The sequence below is a fragment of the Aquarana catesbeiana genome, linkage group LG05 (genome assembly GCF_042186555.1).
Source record: "Aquarana catesbeiana isolate 2022-GZ linkage group LG05, ASM4218655v1, whole genome shotgun sequence".
Taxonomy (NCBI): Eukaryota; Metazoa; Chordata; class Amphibia; order Anura; family Ranidae; genus Aquarana; species Aquarana catesbeiana.
Window position 1 is genome coordinate 467,378,322 of NC_133328.1, and position 22,301 is coordinate 467,400,622.

General features: G+C 39.3%; 1 protein-coding gene across 1 annotated transcript in view; it reads right to left on the minus strand.

The window, feature by feature from the left end:
• Positions 1 to 22,301, minus strand: part of SMCHD1 (structural maintenance of chromosomes flexible hinge domain containing 1) — a 622,004-nt gene that overhangs the window by 247,056 nt on the left and 352,647 nt on the right. Inside the window, exons 27-30 of the mRNA XM_073631430.1 lie at positions 17,386 to 17,474; positions 16,819 to 16,937; positions 16,524 to 16,682; positions 16,318 to 16,443 (exon numbers count right to left, since the gene is read on the minus strand). Of these exons, the coding sequence (XP_073487531.1) occupies positions 16,318 to 16,443; positions 16,524 to 16,682; positions 16,819 to 16,937; positions 17,386 to 17,474 (493 nt within the window). The remainder of the gene's footprint in view (positions 1 to 16,317; positions 16,444 to 16,523; positions 16,683 to 16,818; positions 16,938 to 17,385; positions 17,475 to 22,301) is intronic.

Below are 22,301 nucleotides of genomic sequence, written 5' to 3' on the forward strand. Positions count from 1 at the left end.
GTATATGTTTCAAATCCTTGAGGTATACTTGCGTCTGTTGGACTGCTGGTTGTATGAAGAAATCTAGGTATTTTCCCATTCTAGATGTTAGGGAATCTATCCCATTAACTATTGGTCGTCCTGGGGGATTCTCTTTACATTTGTGTATTTTAGGGACTGTATAGATGATTGGGATTCTACAAGTTTCTGGTATTAATTATCTCGATTCTTTAAGATTCAGGATATCTCGCTTGACTCCCAGTTTAACTAGGAGTTCCAATTCTTTTTTGTATCTGGTAGTAGGATTTCCAAGTAACTTGATAAGTTAAGATAACTTGACAAGATTCATCCTGTAGTTGTCTATTTAATTCTTTTAGATATTGTTCTTTCGACTGTAGAACTATTGCACCTCCCTTGTCTGCTGGACGTAGAATTATGTCTTTTCTCTCAGTTAATAACTTAATTCCTTTTTTGATATGTATAGGGTCTGCGGCCTTCCTGAGTTTTAGAGATTCCAAATCTTGTAAAACCAAGTTCTTGAAGACTTCTATGTGCTGGTTGTTAGGTACTTGTGGGTTATATATTGAATTGTTCCGTAACGTACTGTGTGTTGGCATCTGAGACCGGTCTATTGTTTGATCTTGTGGTTTCCAAGGGTTATTCATTAGATATTTCTTGATATTTATCTTCCTAATATATTTCTGTATACCTATGTATGTATCAAACTTGTTGAGGTTTTTAACTGGTGCATGTTTCAGGCCTTTAGCCAACACTGCTAGTTCTTCTGAGGTGATGTGTGTTCCACTCAGGTTAACTACATTTTCTCCTACTACTCTCTTTTTCTTTTTGAGTCTCTTCCCTGCTCGGTGTCCTCTCTTCGTTCTGGAGCGTTTCTTACTCAGTCTTCTTGAGGTCGTCTTCTGGGTGAACGATTGGTATCTGGTGGTCATCTCCGAGGAGAGTAGTCTCTCCTCTCTCTGTCTAAAAAAGGCAGTGATGTATGATAATCTGATTGATAATATTGATTGTCATAATAGTAGTCACGGTCATCCCTAATCGGGTCAAATCTATTGTAAGTGGGTATGGTTGCTCGATCGTATCCTCCGTATTGGTCTTGTTGATACGGTAATCCTCTATTATCTCTTTGGTTTTTTTCATTATGTTGCCAGTTTTTGAATGTTTTTTTAAAAGGTTTTTTAAAAGGTTTCTTCCCCGTTTTTCTTGGGGTGTGTTGTCCATATCCATAGGTGTTTTTTTGGGGATAGCTGTTTCTCGGTGTTCCTGTGTAGGTGTCTCTATATTCCCTCCTTGGTGAATTGTAATCATTTAGGTTGCGTTGGTCTCCATATGCTCTTGGTGTTTCCATATATCTTTCCCTTTCCTCCCATCTTGGTGGGTTATGCATATAGGATACTGTGGGGTTTTGAATCCTCACGTCTCTTTCCGGTGTTGAATATGTCGATACAGGTAATGTTTGTTCAATTTTGCTTTGCCATTTGAATACTTGATCTGTTTTGAAGTCCGACATGTCCCGTTGGCATTTTCTCATTTTCCGATTTTGGACTTCTAGGTCCTTAGCGAGTAAATCTTTATTAAGTTGTGTAGCCAACTTTTTAAATTCCATGGACTCTTTATATGGTTCTATTTTCTCTTTGATTTCCTCTATTTGTTGTTCTATTATTTTGGTCTTTTTTAATTTTCTTTGTAATAGAAATTTTAAACCCTCTATACTTTTACCATTGAAGAATTCGAACCATTCGTCCATAGACTCTTTGTCTATTAATCCATCATTTGGTGGCAGTTCCCACCTTAATCTTCTCCCTTATGTATCTCTCAAAGGTGTTAGTGTCCCACCATAGATTAACTTTTTTCTCCATCTGATGTCCTAACTTTCTGACCACGCTTTCCAAATCTGTGTTACGTGTCTTATTATGTGTGTTAAATACCTCATCTAAGTTAATTTTCCTGTTATCCATAAATGTGAATAAATCCATGATTGCAGCAAAGGTAAGTGATAAGTAAAGTGACTAGTGTTAGGTGTCCTTCGCGCTATCAATTCCGTAAATATATTGTTTATAGGTAGTAAGACTGGAAGCTAATATTTTTAAAGTCCTGGAATTTTTAAATACTCATTTATTTTTCTACTACCTAAATTGTCACGAAATATAAGATTTTTATATTTCATTTTTACATTCATACCTCTTAGTTACTTAATATATCTTTTCCTTTATAAGATTAGGCTATAATTTATTCTCTATAGCTATGCGGCTTATGAGAAAAATTACAAACATTTTCGGCATATTCAGATGCTTACTACCAAAAATATGGCAGCAGGTATCTATATACTTATATAGAGACAAAACACAATCCAGCTACAACAAAATGGCCAATACATAATATCCATTAGCCTAAGGGAAAATGGCCGCTATGTAAATCCAGTATTGACCACAGTTAAGATGGCCGCTACAACACTTCCGGCATCGCGCTATATAACATAGAACAGTACAACCAATCCGGTTCCCCAGATGAAGACACATGACAGTGTTGTAACGCGTAGGGATTGGCCGGAGCGAGACGAATACAGGAAGAGAAGTGAGAGTGCGCTGAAAGCGCCACATTAGTTCAGTTTGCTGTATCTGCCTGTTTATATTTTAATGTAAGAGTCCACTTTTATCATTCAATAAATGTCCCTATTATCTAACATACTACACTAGTGGAGCCCCCTTCCTTCTCTCCCCTCTTCACCCTCTATACCGGGCTGACTAAACCGGAGCTATTTTAGGAGGCACAGCAGGGGATCCTGGAGGAGAGATTCACGATCAACAGCATTGACATAAAACCGTGACTACACGCATGGACCAGTACCCATTAAAGCTATGACACCACATATCTGAGGTGAGAGTTTTGAGAGACCATATTTACAGGAAGTTTGAAGGGCAACACTATTACACATTAAGATTAAGAAACCATCAACTGGATCCATATTATATCTCTATTTAGGACTTTCTACAATAGTCCATCCATCTTTGAGGACTTTATCTTTCTATTTATTATTTATTTGTACAATTCATCATTTATTTCACCTATTTTTTGTAGCACGTACCAGTTATATAACCATTCACTATTTATTACACTTCACTTTTTGGCATTCTTTGTAACACTTATTAGCTATACAATAGCATCCATATGTGTAATGGTTGTTTATTACAGATTACTATTATAATACGTCTATGTAATTATGCACTTAGGTTAAATGGTTATTTTACATCACCATTTTTACCACACAATTTATAGTACCACATTTTGAATATACTTAGAGGTGATTCACTCTAGGTTATGAAATTATTGCGCAAGATCACATTTTGATTTGAGACAAGGGGAGTTGCAATGGGGGCACGCTTCGCTCCCAGTGTAGCTAATATTTTTATGGCCCACTGGGAGGAAGAAGCTATATTTTTAAATCGTACCCCTTACCGCAGATTCATAGATGATCTCATCATGATCTGGAAGGGTGATAGATTGAAGCTTGATGACTTTATTGAATCTCTGAATAATAACCAAAAAAATATATCCTTGACCTGGACTATTGATCCTGAAAGGGTTGTGTATCTTGATTTGACCATTAGTAGTGACAATGATCATTTTAAACTCACTAACCATTTCAAACCCACGATCATAATTCTTACACTCCCCTGGGGAGTTGTCACCACCGTTCCTGCAACATCCCCAAGAGACAGTTTATTAGGTTACGTCGCAACTGTACCAATGAGGAAGACTTTGTTACTCAATCTCATGTTCTCACTTCCATGTTTGAGCAAAAAAGGTTACGATCGTGTTACTCTTGAAGAGGAGATATCAAGGGTTAAATTGATGGATAGATGTACACTGATCTCTGATCTTACCAAGGAATCCAAGGGGGATAACCATAATTTTAAAATTGTTTTAGATTATAATGTGCAATATCGTAAGTTTGAAAAAATTATTCAAAAGAATTGGTCCATCTTAAAGCAGGATAAAGTTCTAGGCCCTGTTCTACCAGATCAACCTCAGTTTATTTACAAGAAAGCTCCCTCATTAAGAGATCGTCTGGCCCCTGGTGTTCTAAACCCTCCGGTCCCAACCACTGATAGATTATTTTCCTTTCTGGGGGGCTTCTATGTTTTTTTATTGACACTTTTTTCTAGGTGAATGGGTAGGGGTACGATGTACCCCATACTCATTCACATAGGGTGGGGGGTCGGGATCTGGGGGCCCCCTTATTATAGGGGGCTCCCAGATTCCAATAAGCCTGCCGCCCGTAGACCCCGACAAGCAACGGCTAGGGTTGTCGGGAAGAGGCCCTTGTCCTCATCAAGATGGGGACTAGGTGCTTTGGGGTGGGGAGCCACAGGACGGCCCCCTGCCCCAAAGCACCCACCCCCCATGTTGAGGGCATGCGGCCTGGTACGGTTCAGGAGGGGGGGGGGCGCTTGCTCGTCCCCACCCCTTTTCCTGACCGGCCGGGCTGCATGCTCGGATAAGGGTCTGGTATGGATTGGGGGAGGGACCCCCACACCGTTTTTTTCGGTGTAGGGAGTCCCCTTAGAGTCCATACCAGACCGAAGGGCCTGGTATGCTCTTGGAGGGGGAACCAATGCCAGTTTTTAATTTAAAATTTGGTGCGGAGTTCCCCCTTAAGATCATCTGAGCACAAGTCGCATGCCAAAGTTGGGTCATGCGAGACGGCGATCCGACTTTGATCTGACTTCAATGATAGTCAATGGGCTGAAGTAGGATCAAAGTCGGACCAAAGTGGTACAGGGAGCATTTTCAAAGTCGGACCGACTTGTGTCGGACCAGTTAGGACGGCTCCCATAGGGAAACATTGATTTTCACACGTCATACGACATGAGCTCCCAATGTCGGAGCGTTTGTTGCACTAGTGTGAACCCAGCCTGAAGAGAGTTCTCCTAATCTCAGCTCATTACCTGTATAGAAGACATCTGGGAGCCAGAAACCTCGCTGATTGATAAGGGATCAAATACTTCTCTTACTCATTAAAATGCTAATCAATTTATAACTTTTTTGAAATTTATTTTTGTGGATATTTTTGTTGTTATTCTGTCTCTCACTATTAAAATAAACCTACCATTAAAATTATAGACTGATAAATTTCTTTGTCAGTGACCATACAAAATCAGCAGGGGATCAAATACTTTTTTCCTTACTGTATCTATACACACACAGATTTGACATATATGCTGTTGTGTAGCATTTCTATATCCTTGCTAATAGGTAAACAAAAGAGCTTAGTATTATAATGAAGACACTTTTTGGATTCTGTTATTATTCTGTATATACTCTTCTGGACTAGTCCCTGGGTGCTGGGATAAAATAAAACGCTCTCTGGTTTCCGTCTCATGTAAATAAGCCATTAACGGCATGAAAAAGCATCTGATCAAACCGATCTTGGTTTGATCAGATGTTCTGGAGGGCAGAAAAGAGATCCCGTAAAGGCCCATGCTACCCCAGGGTATCTTGTTCTTTCCTTCTGATAGCAATAAAAGAAATTAAAAAAAAATAAAAAATAGAGATACAGTGTACTATTATTATATAGGATTTATATAGCGCCAACAGTTTACGCAGCTCTTTACAATAAAAAAGGAAGATAATACAGTTATAATACAATAAAATACAAGAGGATTAAGAGGGCCCTGCTCTCAAAAGAGCTTACAATCTAATAGGGTGGAGCAGGTGGTACAAAAGGTTGTAACTGTGGGGAATGAGCTGATGGAAGTGGTAAAAGATTAGTTGGAGTTGGCTTCCCTGAAGAGATGAGTTTTCAGGGATTTTCTGAAGGTAGCAAGAGTAGGGGATAGACGGACAGGTTGAGGTAGAGAGTTCAGGAGGATGGGAGAGGCTCTGGAGAAATCCTGGAGACGAGCATGGGAAGAGGAGACGAGGTGTACATTTTTTTAAAAATAAAATAAATAAATAATAAAAAAATTTTAATGCGCCCCCGTCCCCCTGTGCAAAGGCGTACATATATGTAGGTTGCTCAAAAATTATAATGTCAGCGCTAAAATGGTCTATGAGCAGCAGCATTCAATCAGTGTACATATACAAACACCAAAAAATACATATAAAAGGAAAAATGCACAGCTATAAATGAATAAGTACAATACGTGTAAATATGAAGAGTAAAGAAGGTGCATAAAATATAATGTGAGTAGGTTACTCATGCATATGTAAACAGTGTTAACACCACAAGGTATCATTATAACGTTGTAGTGAGAGCAATAATTCTTGCACCAGACCCCTTGTGTAATTCTAAACTAGTAACCTGTAAAGGCCTATAAAGTGTCACTTATAGGGATTTTTAACTGGTTCCGAACCGGCTCACGCAGATATACTACGGCAGAATGGCTACCCTGGGCGAAATCCTGTATGGATACATCCATTCCTTTAGCGGCCACACGCGCACCCGCTTCACGCCGTGGGACCCAATGCGTGTGGCCAGCGGGCACGATCACGTGCACAGAGGAGCCATATCGTTTGTTCCTACTAAGTAGGAAATAGATATGTCTCCTCTCCTAGTCAATCCTATCCCCCCCAGTTAGAACACACTGAGGGAACACATAATTAACCCCTTGATCTCCCCCTAGTGTTAGCCCCTTCCCCGCCAGTGACATTTACACAGCAATCAGTGCACCTTTATAGCACTGATCGCTGTATAAAAATGGCAATGGTCCCAAAAAAGTGTTAAAAGTCTCTGATCTGTCCGTCGCAATGCCACTAAAAATTGCAGATCACCGCGCCATTACTAGTGTAATGGAAATTTGTAAGTTCTGTATATAATTGTATTGTATTTTGTATGTATTGCACACTGCCCTCACTGTGCACACAGCACTAATAATGTTTTCAGTAAATGTTTACATTCTTTCAAGTCCTGATTAGAATAAGCCTGCCTATGTAACTCCCCTTGTTACCATAAACGTACAATTGTAATATTAATGTGATACCTACGTAATCATGTGCATAAAAACCTTCAATTGCGTCATAATAAAGCAGAACAGTAATTTGGAAAGATGCTGAGCGTATCTTTTGTGTCTGTTCCCTACTGCAGTAGTTATTATTAATTTGGAACCACTAATCAATATGAGGATAGGAGTTGCCTATCATCAATTTAACCGAGTCATGCATGGCGAGCTTTGCCTTAGGAGGGGATTCCAGGTGACCTTGAGTATCCGAAACGAGGAGCTTGAGACGATCCGGGAATTTCTGATAATCAGCCGGCTGAGGTAAGCCTTTTGCTTACATTTGAGTTATCAGACTTCCTTGATCGGTAAGGCATTTTCGGGACAAAGGGTACCTATTTTACTCCCCTTAACCTCCCCTCGAACTGTATTGATTGGTGGTTATATGTTATGTTGTCCCTGTCTATTGTCCATCGGAGTGTTATAGATAAGAAAGGGAAGAATAGTGCTGTTCACAGGTATATGTACTACATCTGCTAGATAAAGTAGTTTAGAGGCAAGAGGGTATAGGCACACGTAGAGAAGAGGGAAGACTGGCCAGTCATTATGGGCATTGAATTAAGTAAGGGAATGAAGGGTAAGAGACCCTCTAAAATGTCCAGCGCAAGAGGAGCGCTATATATGAACCAAAGGTGCGGTTCCGCCTATACTGAGCCTCTAGATTAATGGTTAGAGTGGACAGGGATCCACAATGGGTAACTGGGTTACCAAGGTCCACAGGGACTAAGAATCATGCAGAGTAAACAGCTAGAGAAACAGCTATCTATGTGAGCAGGCTGGATCAAGGGTGACAATTAACACTAGACAGAAAGGGACATTTTCATGTTAAGTTGTGGGATGAATTTGGGGTCAGGCACTACAACTAGTAAAAATCAGAAACAGAGAAATGAGAGTTAAAACAGAATACTTTATATGTTGTCAGAGAGGGAAGATGGGATGAGCACTCTGGCTGCCCATCTGATCATAGAAGCTAGATATAAAAGATATCTGAACAAAATAAGGAATGCAGAATTTATGCAGGGAAATATTAAAGAGTTAAAAGAAAGTGAGAGAATGATATGCATGTGTTGTGTACAAATGGGAAAATGTAAGCGATTTTAGAGAGATATTGGTGTGTGTGTGCGAATGCTGGGACCTTTAGTTCTATTGCTTGTGTGTGTCATGTACACAGATGTGACCCCCTCCTTTGTGCTCTCCTGAAAGAATGTCCCTGAGAGGTCAGTGATAAGCTGGAAGGACACCATGCCAATTCCAGTTTTTTAGACAAAACATGTGCCGGGTTAACGAATCTAATGGTAAACAATGTGATCACAATTATTTTGAATCTGTTTTCCAAACATGGTAAAATGAAGGTTACATTTAACCGTGTATTGCACACATTGAATATCCTTTGATAGTGGAAACACTGCATGTAAAAAAGGGAAATTAAGTAAAATTAAGTAATAATGAGTATTCATTTCTAATATGAGTTTAACAATTTTATTAATAATATAGATATATTGAAACTGGTTTAGACAACCTTTGGTTGGAAATGAAATTCAGGTTAATGGGGAAATTTGTAATGAATGAGATTAGTTTAGATTAAGATAACAATTTTGTAATTTTACATTTATACAATAAGCCCTTATTGAGAGAAAAAACGATTAAGATGAGGTTGTTATTTTGAATAAAGCTGCCATAATATTTAACAAAGCCAAGATGGATGGGATACATGAGAAGTTCTTCTACAAAAATGAAATTTTAAGGTTTTTGATAATAACTTGATGTGCGGTCCATGATGTGAGAGTAATAATAAATAAAATTTAAATATAACCGACCCATCACATCAAGTCCACACACCCTGTTAGGATAGATCCCACCTGCAGCCAGTTGTTTTATAGTTTTTGATGCTTTCTGGTCCATCATACAGAATGTTGATCCTTTTGTTTTATTTATTTTTATTTTTGAAATCCAAAGCAGAATGTGTGGATTGTGAAATGATGTGCCCCTTTTTCTTGTAAGTACAGTGGTATAAGCAGAAGAATATTTTGGATTAATGGGCATCTCTGCATGACCGCAGGGTATTGTTATCATTTATTATAATATTGCCAAGAAAAAGTTGTGTTTTGAAACATGAAACTGGAGTTCTTACACAAACAGCATGATAGAAAACAAGCTATTGTAATATATTTATGCAAGCTGGACCCAGTAATGAAGGGTTCACCCCAATATATCAGAGCTGCAGCTTTTATGCAAAGGTGCTATTAGACAAAGTTAGATATTGTTTTGGTCAAACATTTAATTTTTAATGGTCCGACATTCTGCGCAGCAAATATACAGCTAACTAAATGTCTGTCTAATGAAAGGTTTAAAATATGAGTTTGTTTATGTACAAATCTAACAATGAAAAATGCGTACATTTATTCAAAAGAAAGGAAAAGACGCATGTGTTAAACTGATGGTGTAGGAATCAGCTGCTGTGAGCCCAGTGCGGGACACACTCCCTGAAGACCCAGATATTTAATTTTTTGTAGATTTGAGTATGCAGTTTACCACCCAGAAGGATACTCTGTATTCAAAGTCATTGGATCCTTTTTGCCCAGCTCAAGAAGCAGAGCTCCATGTTTTAGCAAAACCTGTGAGCTATAAAAAGAGTGTATATTTATATAGATAGTCGAGATATAGAGAGCTTTTGGTTCCATTTAAAGGGCCAGAAGTTTGTTTTTACTTCGGCAGGTAAACCAACCAAGCATGCCAAGTTAATTTGATCGGCTGTTTTCAGCCTTCCAGGTTCTTGCTGAGGTAGCCATATTAACTTTCACACATGGAAGCAGACCAGGCGACTAAGGATGCTGCATTTACAGCCCCGGACACTTGATGGGTCTGTGCAACTCACAGATTTCACCCTAGTTCTGGCCCAGTATAGCTGGGATTAATAATTCAACTTTAAGGACCCCAGAACGAGAAGAACAAGTGGTCCACAGGGGGCAACTTCTTATGAAACAGGACTTTGGAAAAGGTGATCATTTATGTCTGCCAGCCACTCTTTTGCCACCAGCTTGACACATGGACCGTGTCATCAGTCACAAGAAGTTATGGCTGCCTTAGTAAATGAGCGTGGGATAGAGCCAGGGTTCTCCACAGTTGTTTTTATAACATACCACTTCTTGTTTTACCTGTTACCAAAGGTGTTACCAAAAGCTGAACATCCCTTCCAGATATTACAAAAATATATATCCAGATGCCCAAGTTAGGATCTTACAAGTATGCATTTTGTCTGTATGGACATGTTTTTTGGATGTCCAGTGGCAAATGCTACTGCAAAGACCACAGTAAAAAGTGTTATCAGAAGTAGTTTGTAAGTACTGAGTGCCAGAAAGTACAGAGAGTAACAGAGGAAATCATTTTTTATAGGAGAGTCCTTACTAGAAGTTTTGAGGTTTTATTTTTACACCCCTTACTGTCTACAATGTAGTGGACAAAGTAGAGTAAGAAACTAGAAAACTTTTGCCTGAATGTTTTCTTATATTTTATGAAGCCCCTAAGGGGGATGTTGGACTCTCTCCCTATGGGATTTGGTTTGGGAGTGTGTTACTCACTTGCTTATATTTTGTCTCAGCAGCTGAAGTCCTCCATTCGGATCTCACAGAGAATGTTGCTGATCTTTTAAGGTTTTTTGACAAACTCATTTATGTGTTTTTCTCCCCAATTCCAGATCCTAAAAGTTTGGAAGGATCTAAAACTAAAGCCAGGTGACTTGTGGATTGTTAAGAGACATTTATATATAAGGAAATGTTTGGAGACTCAATACAGCATCTATTTCATGTACAGTTTTTGCAAAACTTGAAGGAAAAGTCACCTGGATCCACACCAGACACTGCAAAAATGACTAAATTAAAGAAATCTCTGTGTTTGATTTGCTTCCCTCTTGTGATCACAGTCTAGGGTACTTTTTGATTCAATTACTTTAATTGTAAGGGATATATATATAGATATATATATATATATATATATATATAGATATATATATATATATATATATCTATATATATATATATTTGAAAAGTAGTTCAGCCATGTTGAAGTCATATTTGTCTTTTGTACGTCTTCCATTTTATGTAGAATTGTCTGTGATTACATATGCTGATAAGTCAGCATGCCAACAATTCAGCTAGAAGGCCATTCTGGTCACAGGAGTGTACAGCCAGTACTCTGTAAATATGTTTTATCAATCATTTGTTTTTCACAATGAAAAGTCATTTTGGTAATGAAAAAGTTGCTCAGCTATTATTTTCTCCACAATGGAGTTTTTGCCTCTTTGGCCAGGACTACCTCCACCTAAGCGTGTGGAGGTTCCAGGTTAAAGGTGATAGCAGGTATGGTTAGTGATCAAAATATTGATCAAAAGAGGGGAGACTGTAATGGAAATTTGTAAGTTCTGTATATAATTGTATTGTATTTTGTATGTATTGCACACTGCCCTCACTGTGCACACAGCACTAATAATGTTTTCAGTAAATGTTTACATTCTTTCAAGTCCTGATTAGAATAAGCCTGCCTATGTAACTCCCCTTGTTACCATAAACGTACAATTGTAATATTAATGTGATACCTACGTAATCATGTGCATAAAAACCTTCAATTGCGTCATAATAAAGCAGAACAGTAATTTGGAAAGATGCTGAGCGTATCTTTTGTGTCTGTTCCCTACTGCAGTAGTTATTATTAATTTGGAACCACTAATCAATATGAGGATAGGAGTTGCCTATCATCAATTTAACCGAGTCACTAGTAAAAAAATAAAAATAATAATAAAAATGCCATAAATCTTTCCCACTGTTTGTAGACACTATAACTTTTGCGCAAACCAATCAATATAGGCTTATTGCGATTTTTTTTTTACCAAAAATATGTAGAAGAATATATATTGGCCTAAACTGATGAAGAAATTTGTTTTTTAAAAACATTTTTGGGTATATTATAGCAAAATTTAAATTTTTTTTTCAAAATTGTCGCTCTTTTTTTGTTTATAGCGCAAAAAATAAAAACCGCAGAGGAGATCAAATACCACCAAAAGAAATCTCTATTTGTGGGAAAAAAAGGACACAAATCTAGTTTGGGTACAGCGTCGAACGACCACGTAATTGTCAGTTAAAGCGACACAGTGCCAAATTCTAAAAAGTGCTTTGGTCAGGAAGGGGGTAAAATGTTCCAGGGCTGAAGTGGTTAAGTACTGTAGTTTGGCACCATTCTACGAGCAGGTGGAATTTTAAAGCGTGACATTTTAGTTATCTATTTACTCAGCGTAATATCTTTTATATTTTACCAAACAACTGAGTATTATATTGCGTTTTTGTGCATTAAAATTTACTAAAGTGAATATTAAAAAAAAAAAAAAAAAGAAATAAATTGCTTTTGAAAAACTGCTGCACAAATACCGTGTGACATAAAAAATTGCAGCACCCACCATTTTATTCTCTAAAGCCTCTGCTAAAATAATATACAGTGCATCTGGAAAGTATTTACAGCGCTTCACTTTTTCCACATTTTGTTATGTTACAGCCTTATTCTAAAATGAATTAAATTTATAATTCTACAAAATACCCCATAATAACGTGAAAGAATTTTGTTTGAAATCTTTGCAAATTTATTTAAAATAAAAGATAAAAAAAATCATATGTACATAGAATGCACAGCCTTTGCCATGACACTCAAAATTGAGCTCAGGTGCATCCTGTTTCCACTGATCATCCTTGAGATGTTTCTACAACTTGATTGGAGTGCACCTGTGTTAAATTCAGTTGATTGGACATGATTTGGAAAGGCACACACCTGTCTATATAAGGTCCCACAGTTAACAGAGCATTTCAGAGCACAAACCAAGCCATTAAGTCCAGATCTGGGGAAGGGTACAGAAAAATGTCTGCAGCATTGAAGGTCCCAATGAGCACAATGGCCTCCATCATCTGTAAATGGAAGATGTTTAGAACCACCAGGACTCTTCCTAGAGTGAGCCACTGGCCAAACTGATTGTCACTCTGACAAAGCTCCACTGTTTCTCTGTGGAGAGAGGAGAATCTTCCAGAAGAACAACCATCTCTGCAGCACTCCATAAATCAGGCCTGTAAGGTAGAGTGGCCAGGCGGAAGCCACTCCTCAGTAAAAAGGCACAGGACAGAATGCCTGGTGTTTGCCAAAAGGCACCTGAAGGACTCTCAGACGATAAGAAACATAATTCTCTGGTCTGATGAAACAAAGATTAAACTTTTTGGCCTGAATGGGAAGCATAATGTCTGGAGGAAACCAGGCAGCGCTCATCACCTGGCCAGTACCATCCCTACAGTGAAGCATGGTGGTGGCAGCATCATGCTGTGGGGATGTTTTTCAGCAGCAGAAACTGGGAGACTAGTCAGAATCAAGGGAAAAATGAATGCAGCAACAGAATCATCCTTGACGAAAACCTGCTCCAGAGTGCTCTGGACCTTAGACTGGGGCAAAGGTTTATCTTCCAACAGGACAAGGACCCTAAGCACACAGCCAAGATAATGGAGTGGCTATGGGACAACTCTGTGACTGTCCTTGAGTAACCCAGCCAGAGCCCAGACTTTAACCCAATTGAACATCTCTGGAGAGATCTGATAATGGCTGTGCAACGACGCTCCCCATCCAACCTGATGTACTGAGATGTACTGCAAAGAAGAATGGGAGAAACTGACCAAAAATAGGTGTGCCAAACTTGTAGCATCATACTCAAAAAGATTTGAGGCTGTAATTGGTGCCAAAGGTGCTTCAATAAAGTATTGAACAAAGGCTGAGAATATTTATGTACATGTACTTTTCGTTTTTTATTTTTAATAAAATTTGCAAAGATTTCAAAAAACTTCTTTCACATGGTCATTATAGGGTATTGTTTGTAGCATTTTGTGGAAAATAATGAATTTAATCCATTTTGGAATAAGGCCGTAACATAACAAAATGTGGAAAAAGTGAAGCGCTGTGAATACTACAAACATATAATGTTTGAAGGTTCTAAGTAATTTTCTAGCAAAAAAAAAAAAGGATTTTTACATATATGCAAAAAGTGTCAGAATCAGCCTGGTGTTGAAGTGGTTAAATAAGACCGGATCTACCTGCATACTCCATAAAGTAGCTTGGATCATTGTCATCAAATATGGAACATCACATTCTAATTGCATGGATTTATGAGGTATTTATACCTCATATTTATTTTGTACATTCCAACACATAAAAAATTACGATATTGCTTGTCAAGCAATGAACAAACTTTTAGTTAAAGTGGATGTAAACCCCATTTATGAAATCTGACCTGGGCACATAAACAGTGCCTTATAAAAGTATTCTTACCCCTTCAAATTTTCCACATTTTGTCATGTTACAACCAAAAATGTAAATGTATTTTATTGGGATTTTATGTGATCGACCAACACAAAGTGGCACATAATTGTGAAGTGGAAGGAAAATGATAGATGGTTTTCAACAATTTTTACAAACAAATATCTGAAAAGTGTGGCGTGCATTTGTTTTCAGCCCCCTTTACAATGATACCCCTAACTAAAATCTAGAGGAACCAATTGCCTTCAGAAGTCACCTACTGTAATTAGTACAGAGTCCACCTGTGTGTAATTTAATTGCAGTATAAATACAGCTGTTCTGTGAAGCCCTCATAGGTTTGTTAGAGAACCTTCGTGAACAGACAGCATCATGAATGCCAAGGAACACACCAGACAGGTCAGGGATAAAGTTGTGGAGAAGTTTAAAGCATGGCTAGGTTATAAAAAAAAAATATCATAAGCTTTGAATATCTCATGGAGCGCTTTTCAATACATCATCTGAAAATGTAAAGAGTATGGCACAACTGCAAACCTACCGAGACATGGCCGTCCACCTAAACTAACAGGCTGGGCACAGAGAGCATTAACCATAGAAGCAGCCAAAAGGCCCATGGTAACTCTGGAGGAGCTGCAGAGATCCACAGCTCAGGTGGGAGAATCTGTCCACAGGACAACTATTAGTCGTGCACTCCACAAATCTGGTCTTTATGGAAGAGTGGTAAGAAGAAAGCCATTGTTAAAAGAAAGCCATAAGAAGCCCCATTTGCAGTTTGCGAGAAGCCATGTGGGGGACATAGCAAACATGTGGAAGAAGATGCTCTGGTCAGATGAGACCAAAATTGAACTTTTTTGCCTAAAAGCAAAGCGCTATGTGTGGCGGAAAACTAACACTGCACATCACCCTGAACATACCACCCCCACTGTGAAACATGGTGGTGGCAGTATCATGTTGTGGGGATGCGTTTCTTCAGCAGGGACAGGGAAGCTGGTCAGAATTGATGGGAAGATGGATGGAATCCAAATAAAGGGCAGGCAATCTTAGAAGAAAACCTGTTTGAGTCTGCAAAAGACTTGCGACTGGGGCAGAAGTTCACCTTCCAGCAGGACAACAGCCCTAAACATACAACCAGTGGAATATTTTAGATCAAAGCATATTCATGTGTTAGGATGGCCCAGTCAAAGTCCAGACCTAAATCCCACTGAAAATCTGTGGCAAGATTTGAACATTACTGTTCACTAAGGATGCGCTCCGGCTTGTTCGCACACTCCACGTGTAAAGCTGTACGGCTGCAGAGATCGGGAAATGTCTCACTGCCTGTGATTAGTGCAGCGCCGTGCCGACTTCCTGGCAGGCTCTGCACATGGAGTGTGCGAACACGCCGGAGCTTATTCTTACTGTTCACAGACGCTCTCCATCCAATCTGACAGAGCTTGAGCAAAAATGTCACTCTTCAGATGTGCAAAGCTAGAACAGACATACCCAAAAAGACTTGCAGCTGTAATTGCAGCAAAAAGGTGTTTCTACAAAGTATTTGTTTCATCTCTGTGTATCATCTGAGGCTGTTCACATCACTGGGTATATGTGAGGGTTTATATCCACTTTAAAATGATTACTATAGAGTGTGCATAATGTGACTGTACATAGTGGTAAAGCTGGCCATGGATGGAGTGAATTTGTTTCCTGCAACCATGGGTTGCAGGAAGCCATCCTCGCCAGGAGAGCATGGCTATGATAGCTGCTAGCAATAATCTCATGTAAAATCTTACAGGCTGGTTGTACCCAAGTTGATCAATCAACTCAGCCTCAGCCATCCCATACATGGTTCGAATTTTGGCTGGGCCCTGCTGAACTTGCTGAGACTTGAACCGTCTATGGCTGGCCTAACATGCCATTTACTAGTTGTGTTGCGAGGTTATAGCTTTCACTCTTATTTCTGCAAGCAATACACATTTTATTTACATTGGTTTCAGACTTTCTTATTCACATGTACCTTGAGATGGCTGTCCTTCACCAATGTGACCTTAACATTTGGCTCCAGAGCTTGGTTTCCCCATTCATCACAAAGCTGGACAACCAGGGGCTTTTGTAACTTTTTACCACAGACAACTGTAACAGACTAATTAAAAAAAAATATTGTTAGATATCAACCACCAAGTACAGTAAATCAGCATACTTATGTACACTCAAATAATTTACCTCTGGCCAGTCTACCAGGGCAATTTTAGCGGGAGGCCCAGCAACCAAGCTCAATCTTAAATAAGTTGAGAAATTTCTCCACGCAAAGCAAAGCTCTTTTTCCTCTAGAGGACCATTAAAAAATTTTATTCCTTTGACAATAAAAGACTGTGTATTTTCCTGGATTAAAAAAAGAGGGAAAATAACCAATATATTAGCATAGCTCATATTTAAACATCAATATAACATACTGTAAGTTACATACAGATTGTGTCCTTACAAAATGTGAACAAAGGAAAATATGCTCAATACACACCTGAAAAGTAATTTTTATATTACTTTTGTCAAGACTAGTTTCAGAAATACCTAAAGAATCAAGGCATGAGGGTGATAATGTGCGGACCTGGTTACCAAACTGGTCTGTCAATATCAACTCTGCAAGAGAAACAAATGGCAGAAACTAGAGTATTAGATACAGCAGTTACAAAACGCTATTTTAAAGAAACCATGCATTGTTTATTAATACAAAGTAAAGTACTAACTGCAGCATGCTTCCTCAATATGCTTATTACAACCTGTGAAAATCCTATGCAAAAATCAGTTTTCTAAACAGCCAGCCTCTTGACATTGGTCTGAAAAGTATTTGGCTGGTGGGATGACTGGAATTTTATCATCATCATAACTTGACTAATACATACAACTAGATAACTGTGGAATTAATGTGAATGTAACCGCTATAGCCTGTAGAGTTTTTTAGCTGCCCTATATAAATCACATATGCTGTGTCTTTATGATGGAGTTATAATCATTTCTAATTCATCCAGGGTGATAACAAAATTACTTGTAAATGTTTTATGTCAGATAATGTACCATTACCACTTACCAACTTCACCCTTCAGCTCTTCTCCCATTTTGATAACATTAGGTCCAGTTAACTTGCATTTCAAATATTTCGGCTCATCAGGGAGAGGCCTGAAACAATGCATAAAGTATTTAGTTCATCCCCAGAGTTACATTGGGATTCATGATGTGATAAGAACAGGCAGACACTTTTACAAAGCACTCAGAAAGAAGGAATGTGTGTAGCAGTATTTACAAAAAATCTACTGGTGAACGTCTGCAACAACATTTTCCAAAATACTTGCAACATACTGTATGTAATTAAAGTGTTTGTTACCTAGAAAAAAAAAAAAAAAAGATCCTGCTTCTTTAAAGCATGTTATACAGCCCAGTGCTTGTGCTGTGTAATTTGGCCCACTGTATCACCTGAAATACCTGGCTAATCCTGCCAGTTTCTGCCCTCCCCCCTGTAAACTGACCATGGTATATCATGGCTGCTGTGCCATGACACTGCGGTCAGTTTACGTGCCTCTATCAGCAGCTCTTTTGCGTCTCCCTCTGTCCTCCTCCCCCCTCCCCTCCTGTGTCAGCGCCTGCCCCCTCCCGCTACTGAAATAACTTTTAATGTCTCATATAATCCTCTTTGTTTCCTAATGATATTTGTTCCGGTCTCTGTTTTATAAAAAAAAATGCAGTTTATACCGGTTTTCAGAGTGCCGCTCATGTGACTGGCCAGCTCGTTCCTCCTCTCCTCCCGACTGATGTCAGTGGGGGAATCTTGGCCCCGCCTGCTGCAGCTGTCAAACGGGTAGAGGAGAGAGCCAGCCGGTCACGTGAGCGTCGCTCTGTAAACATATACACACAGCATTTTTTTTATATAAAACACAGAGACCGGAGCAAGTATCATTAGGAAACAAAGAGGATTATAACAAGTTATCAGTGTGGGTTAACAACCACTTTAAGCGGGAGAGGACTGTTTTCTTCCCACAATAAAAGAATAATTTTACTGTACCGGGTGCCATATTCAGGTCCTGCCTCTATACCTTGAATCTTCAGGGGTAAACAGCTATGACTATAAATTTGATTATCAATACAACTTTTTCATGAACACATTCCTAGGTGGCTGATTGGACAATAAAGAGTACCAGCACTGTGCTCTCTCCTCTTATCAGCATGCTTATTTGCATTAACATTTTAACCACTTCACGCAAAACTACGTATCCGTACGTTTGGGAACACCTTGCATTTCTCTTTAAGATAAAGTGGTCTCCGCGGTATCGGTGGCGGTGTTCAAACGACACATGTGAGGTATCGCCGCGATCGTTAGAGTGAGAGCAATCATTCTAGCCCTAGACCTTCTCTGTAACTCAAAACTGGTAACCTGTAGACATTTTTAAACATCGCCTATGGAGATTTTTAAGGGTAAAAGTTTGTTGTCATTCCACAAGCGGGCGCAATTTTGAAGCGTGACATGTTGGGTATCAATTTACTCGGCGTAACATTATCTTTCACAATATAAAAAACATTGGGCTAACTTTACTGCTGTCTTATTTTTCAATTCAAAAAAGTGTTTTTTTTTTTTTTTTTTTAAAGTGCGTTTGTAAGACTGCTGCGCAAATACGGTGTGACAGAAAGTATTGCAACAATCGCCATTTTATTCTCTAGGGTATTAGAAAAAAATATATATAACGTTTGGGGGTTTTAAGTAATTTTCTAACAAACAAAATGATTTTAACTTGTAAACAAGTGTAAAAAAAAAAGGCTAGGTCCTTAAGTGGTTAAGGACGCACGCCGTTCCCGAAAATACCGGGGTTATGGCAGCTAGCTGCTGCCATAACCCCGGTATTTAGCGTCAAAGTACCAACGCAGATACGTTGTTTTGCCTGAAGTGGCTAAGTGGTTAATCAAACAGTTCAAGGGTGACTGAATGAAATTATAATAAACTTAAAAAATAAAAATAAATAAAATCGCCATTCAAAAAGCTCATAGCATTTCATGAATTAATTTCATAAGTGATGGGTGGAGAAACTACACTATTTCTAATCAATAGCAGTTGTAAGAACATGTTTTCCTCTAATCAGACACTGCTGTGTGCAATTCACTGAATCTTCACGGAATTTAACCTTTTGACCACTGGACACTTAAACCCCCTTCCTAACCATACCCATTTTTAGCTTTCAGTGCTCTCACACTTTGAATGACAATTACTTAATCATGCAACACTATACCAATATGACATTTTTGTCCTTTTTTCCCACACAAATAGAGCTTTCTTTTGGTGGCATTTAATGGGTTTATTTTTTGTGCTATAAATGAAAAAAGACCGAAAATTCTGTAAAAATAAAAAATTGTTTCTTCGTTTCTGTTATAAAATTCTGCAAATTAGTCATTTTTTATTATAAATTTTGGCCAAATTTTATACTGCTACATATCTTTGGTAAAAATAATCCAAATTAGTGTATATTATTTGGTCTGTGTGAAAGTTAGAGAGTCTACAAGCTATGGTGTCAATAACTGAAAATTGATCACACCTGAAATACTGACGGTCTAGCTCATTTCTCGAGACCCTAACAAGCCAGGACAGTACAAATACCCCCTAAATGACCCCTTTTTGGAAAGAGGAATGGTGAGTTTTTTTAAGTTGTAATTTTTTCCCACAATTCTTTGCAAAATCAAGATTTTTTTTCTTTTTTCACAAAAGTTTCATATTATCAGGTTATTTCTCACACACAGCATATGCATACCATGGCCATATACAGAGGCCCAACATGCAGGGAGAACCTTCAGGCGTTCTAGAAGCATAAATTACACATCTAATTTCTTGACTACCTCTTGCACTTTTGAAGGCCCTGGAGCACCAGGACAATAAAAACGCCCCGATTATGGAAAGAAAACACCCCAACGTATAATCTATGAGGCATATCAAGTCTTTTGAACATGTCATTTTTTTCTACAAGTTTTTGGAAAATGAAAATGCTTTTTTTTTTTTTTTTTTAACACAAAGTTGTCCATTTATACAATATTATTATATAATATAACACATAGCACGTACATGGCAAAAATTATACCCCAAAACATTATCTGCTACTCCTGAGTATGGCGATACCACATATGTGAGACTTTTACACAGCCTGGCCGCATACAGAGGCCCAACATGCAGGGAGCACCAACGGGCGTTCTAGGGGTATAATTTTCAAATCTAATTTGACTACCTATTACACTTTGAGGCACTGTAGTGGCATGGATGAGCCATGGATGGGGATGGCTAAGCATGGTTGAGCCATGAATGTGGATGGCTGGGTATGGATGAGTATGGATGGGATGGCTGAGTATGGCTTGGTCGGGTATGGCTGAGTATGGCTGGGTGGGTATGGCTGAGTGTGGATGGGATGGCTGGGATGGCTAAGTGGGTATGGCTGAGTGAGGATGGGATGACTGGGTATGGCTGAGTATGGCTGGGAATGGATGGGATGGCTGGGTCTGGTATGGCTGAGTGGGTATGGCTGAGTATGGCCGAGTGTGGATGGGATGGCTGGGTATGGCTGAGTATGGATGGATGAGTATTGCTGAGCATGGATGGATGGATGAGTATTGCTGAGTATGGATGGATGGATGCGTATTGCTGAGCATGGATGGCTGAGTATTGCTGAGTATGGATTGATGGTATTGCGGAGTATAGATGGATGGATGAGTATTGCTGAGCATGGATTGATAGATGCGTATTGCTGAGCATGGATGAGTATTGCTGAGTATGGATGGATGGATGAGTATTGCTGAGCATGGATGGATGGATGAGTTTTGCTGAGTATGGATAGATGGATGAGTATTGCTGAGCATGGATGGATGGGTGAGTTTTGCTGAGTATGGATAGATGGATGAGTATTGCTGAGCATGGATGGATGAGTATTGCCGAGCATGGATGAGTATGGATGGCCGAGCATGGATGGATGAGTATTGATGGATAGATGAGTATTGTTGAGTATGGATGGGTAGATGAGTATTGCTGAGCATGGATGGATGGATGAGTAATGCTGAGCATGGATGGATGGATGAGTATTGCTGAGTATAGATGGATGAGTATTGCTGAGCATGGATGGATGAGTATTGCTGAGCATGGATGGATGAGTATTGCTGTGTATGGATGGCTGAGCATGGATGGATGATTATTGTTGAGTATGGATGGATGAGTATTGCCGAGTATGGATGGATGAGTATTGCTGAGCATGGATGAATATGGATGACTGAGCATGGATGGAAGAGTATTGCTGAGTATGGATGAGTATAAATGGCTGAGCATGGATGGATGAGTATTGCTGAGTATGGATGGATGGATGAGTACTGCTGAGCATGGATGAGTATGGATGGAATGACTGAATGAGTGCTGGAATGGGCACAGATCAGCGCTATGGGCAGTACACATCCGGCCCACAGCGCTGCTGCACCCGATCTCTCCCCTCTCCCAGTACCAATCGGTACGAGGAGGGGAAAGATGAATCGGACATGAGGCCAGTTTGTTTACAAGTGATCACTCTGTCATTTGACAGAGCGATCACGTGGTAAACGCCCGCTGTCATTGGCTGTTTACCGTGATGCGCCGGGTCCGGTCACGGATGTTCCAGGGGGCGAGCAGGAGCAAGATTCTGGGAGGATGTCCATGGACGCCCTCCCAGAATAAGCCGACTGCGCTGCAGCCATCTTTCAGCTATAGCCCGGTAGGCAAGTGGTTAAAGAGGTTGTAAACTCTTTAAAAAAAAATAAAACCTGTAAGACAAAAAGGCATAATCAGCTAGTAATCATACTAGCTGATTATTAAATACTTACCTTAGAACGGAGTCCCCGCAGAGGCACCCGCACACTGTTGAGACGGCTGACATCTTCCCCGCTCACAGCACCCGCTCCCATGGGAAAGGCCTCCGTGACCATTCCTTCAGACAGCATGTGCCAGTGATGTCACTAGCT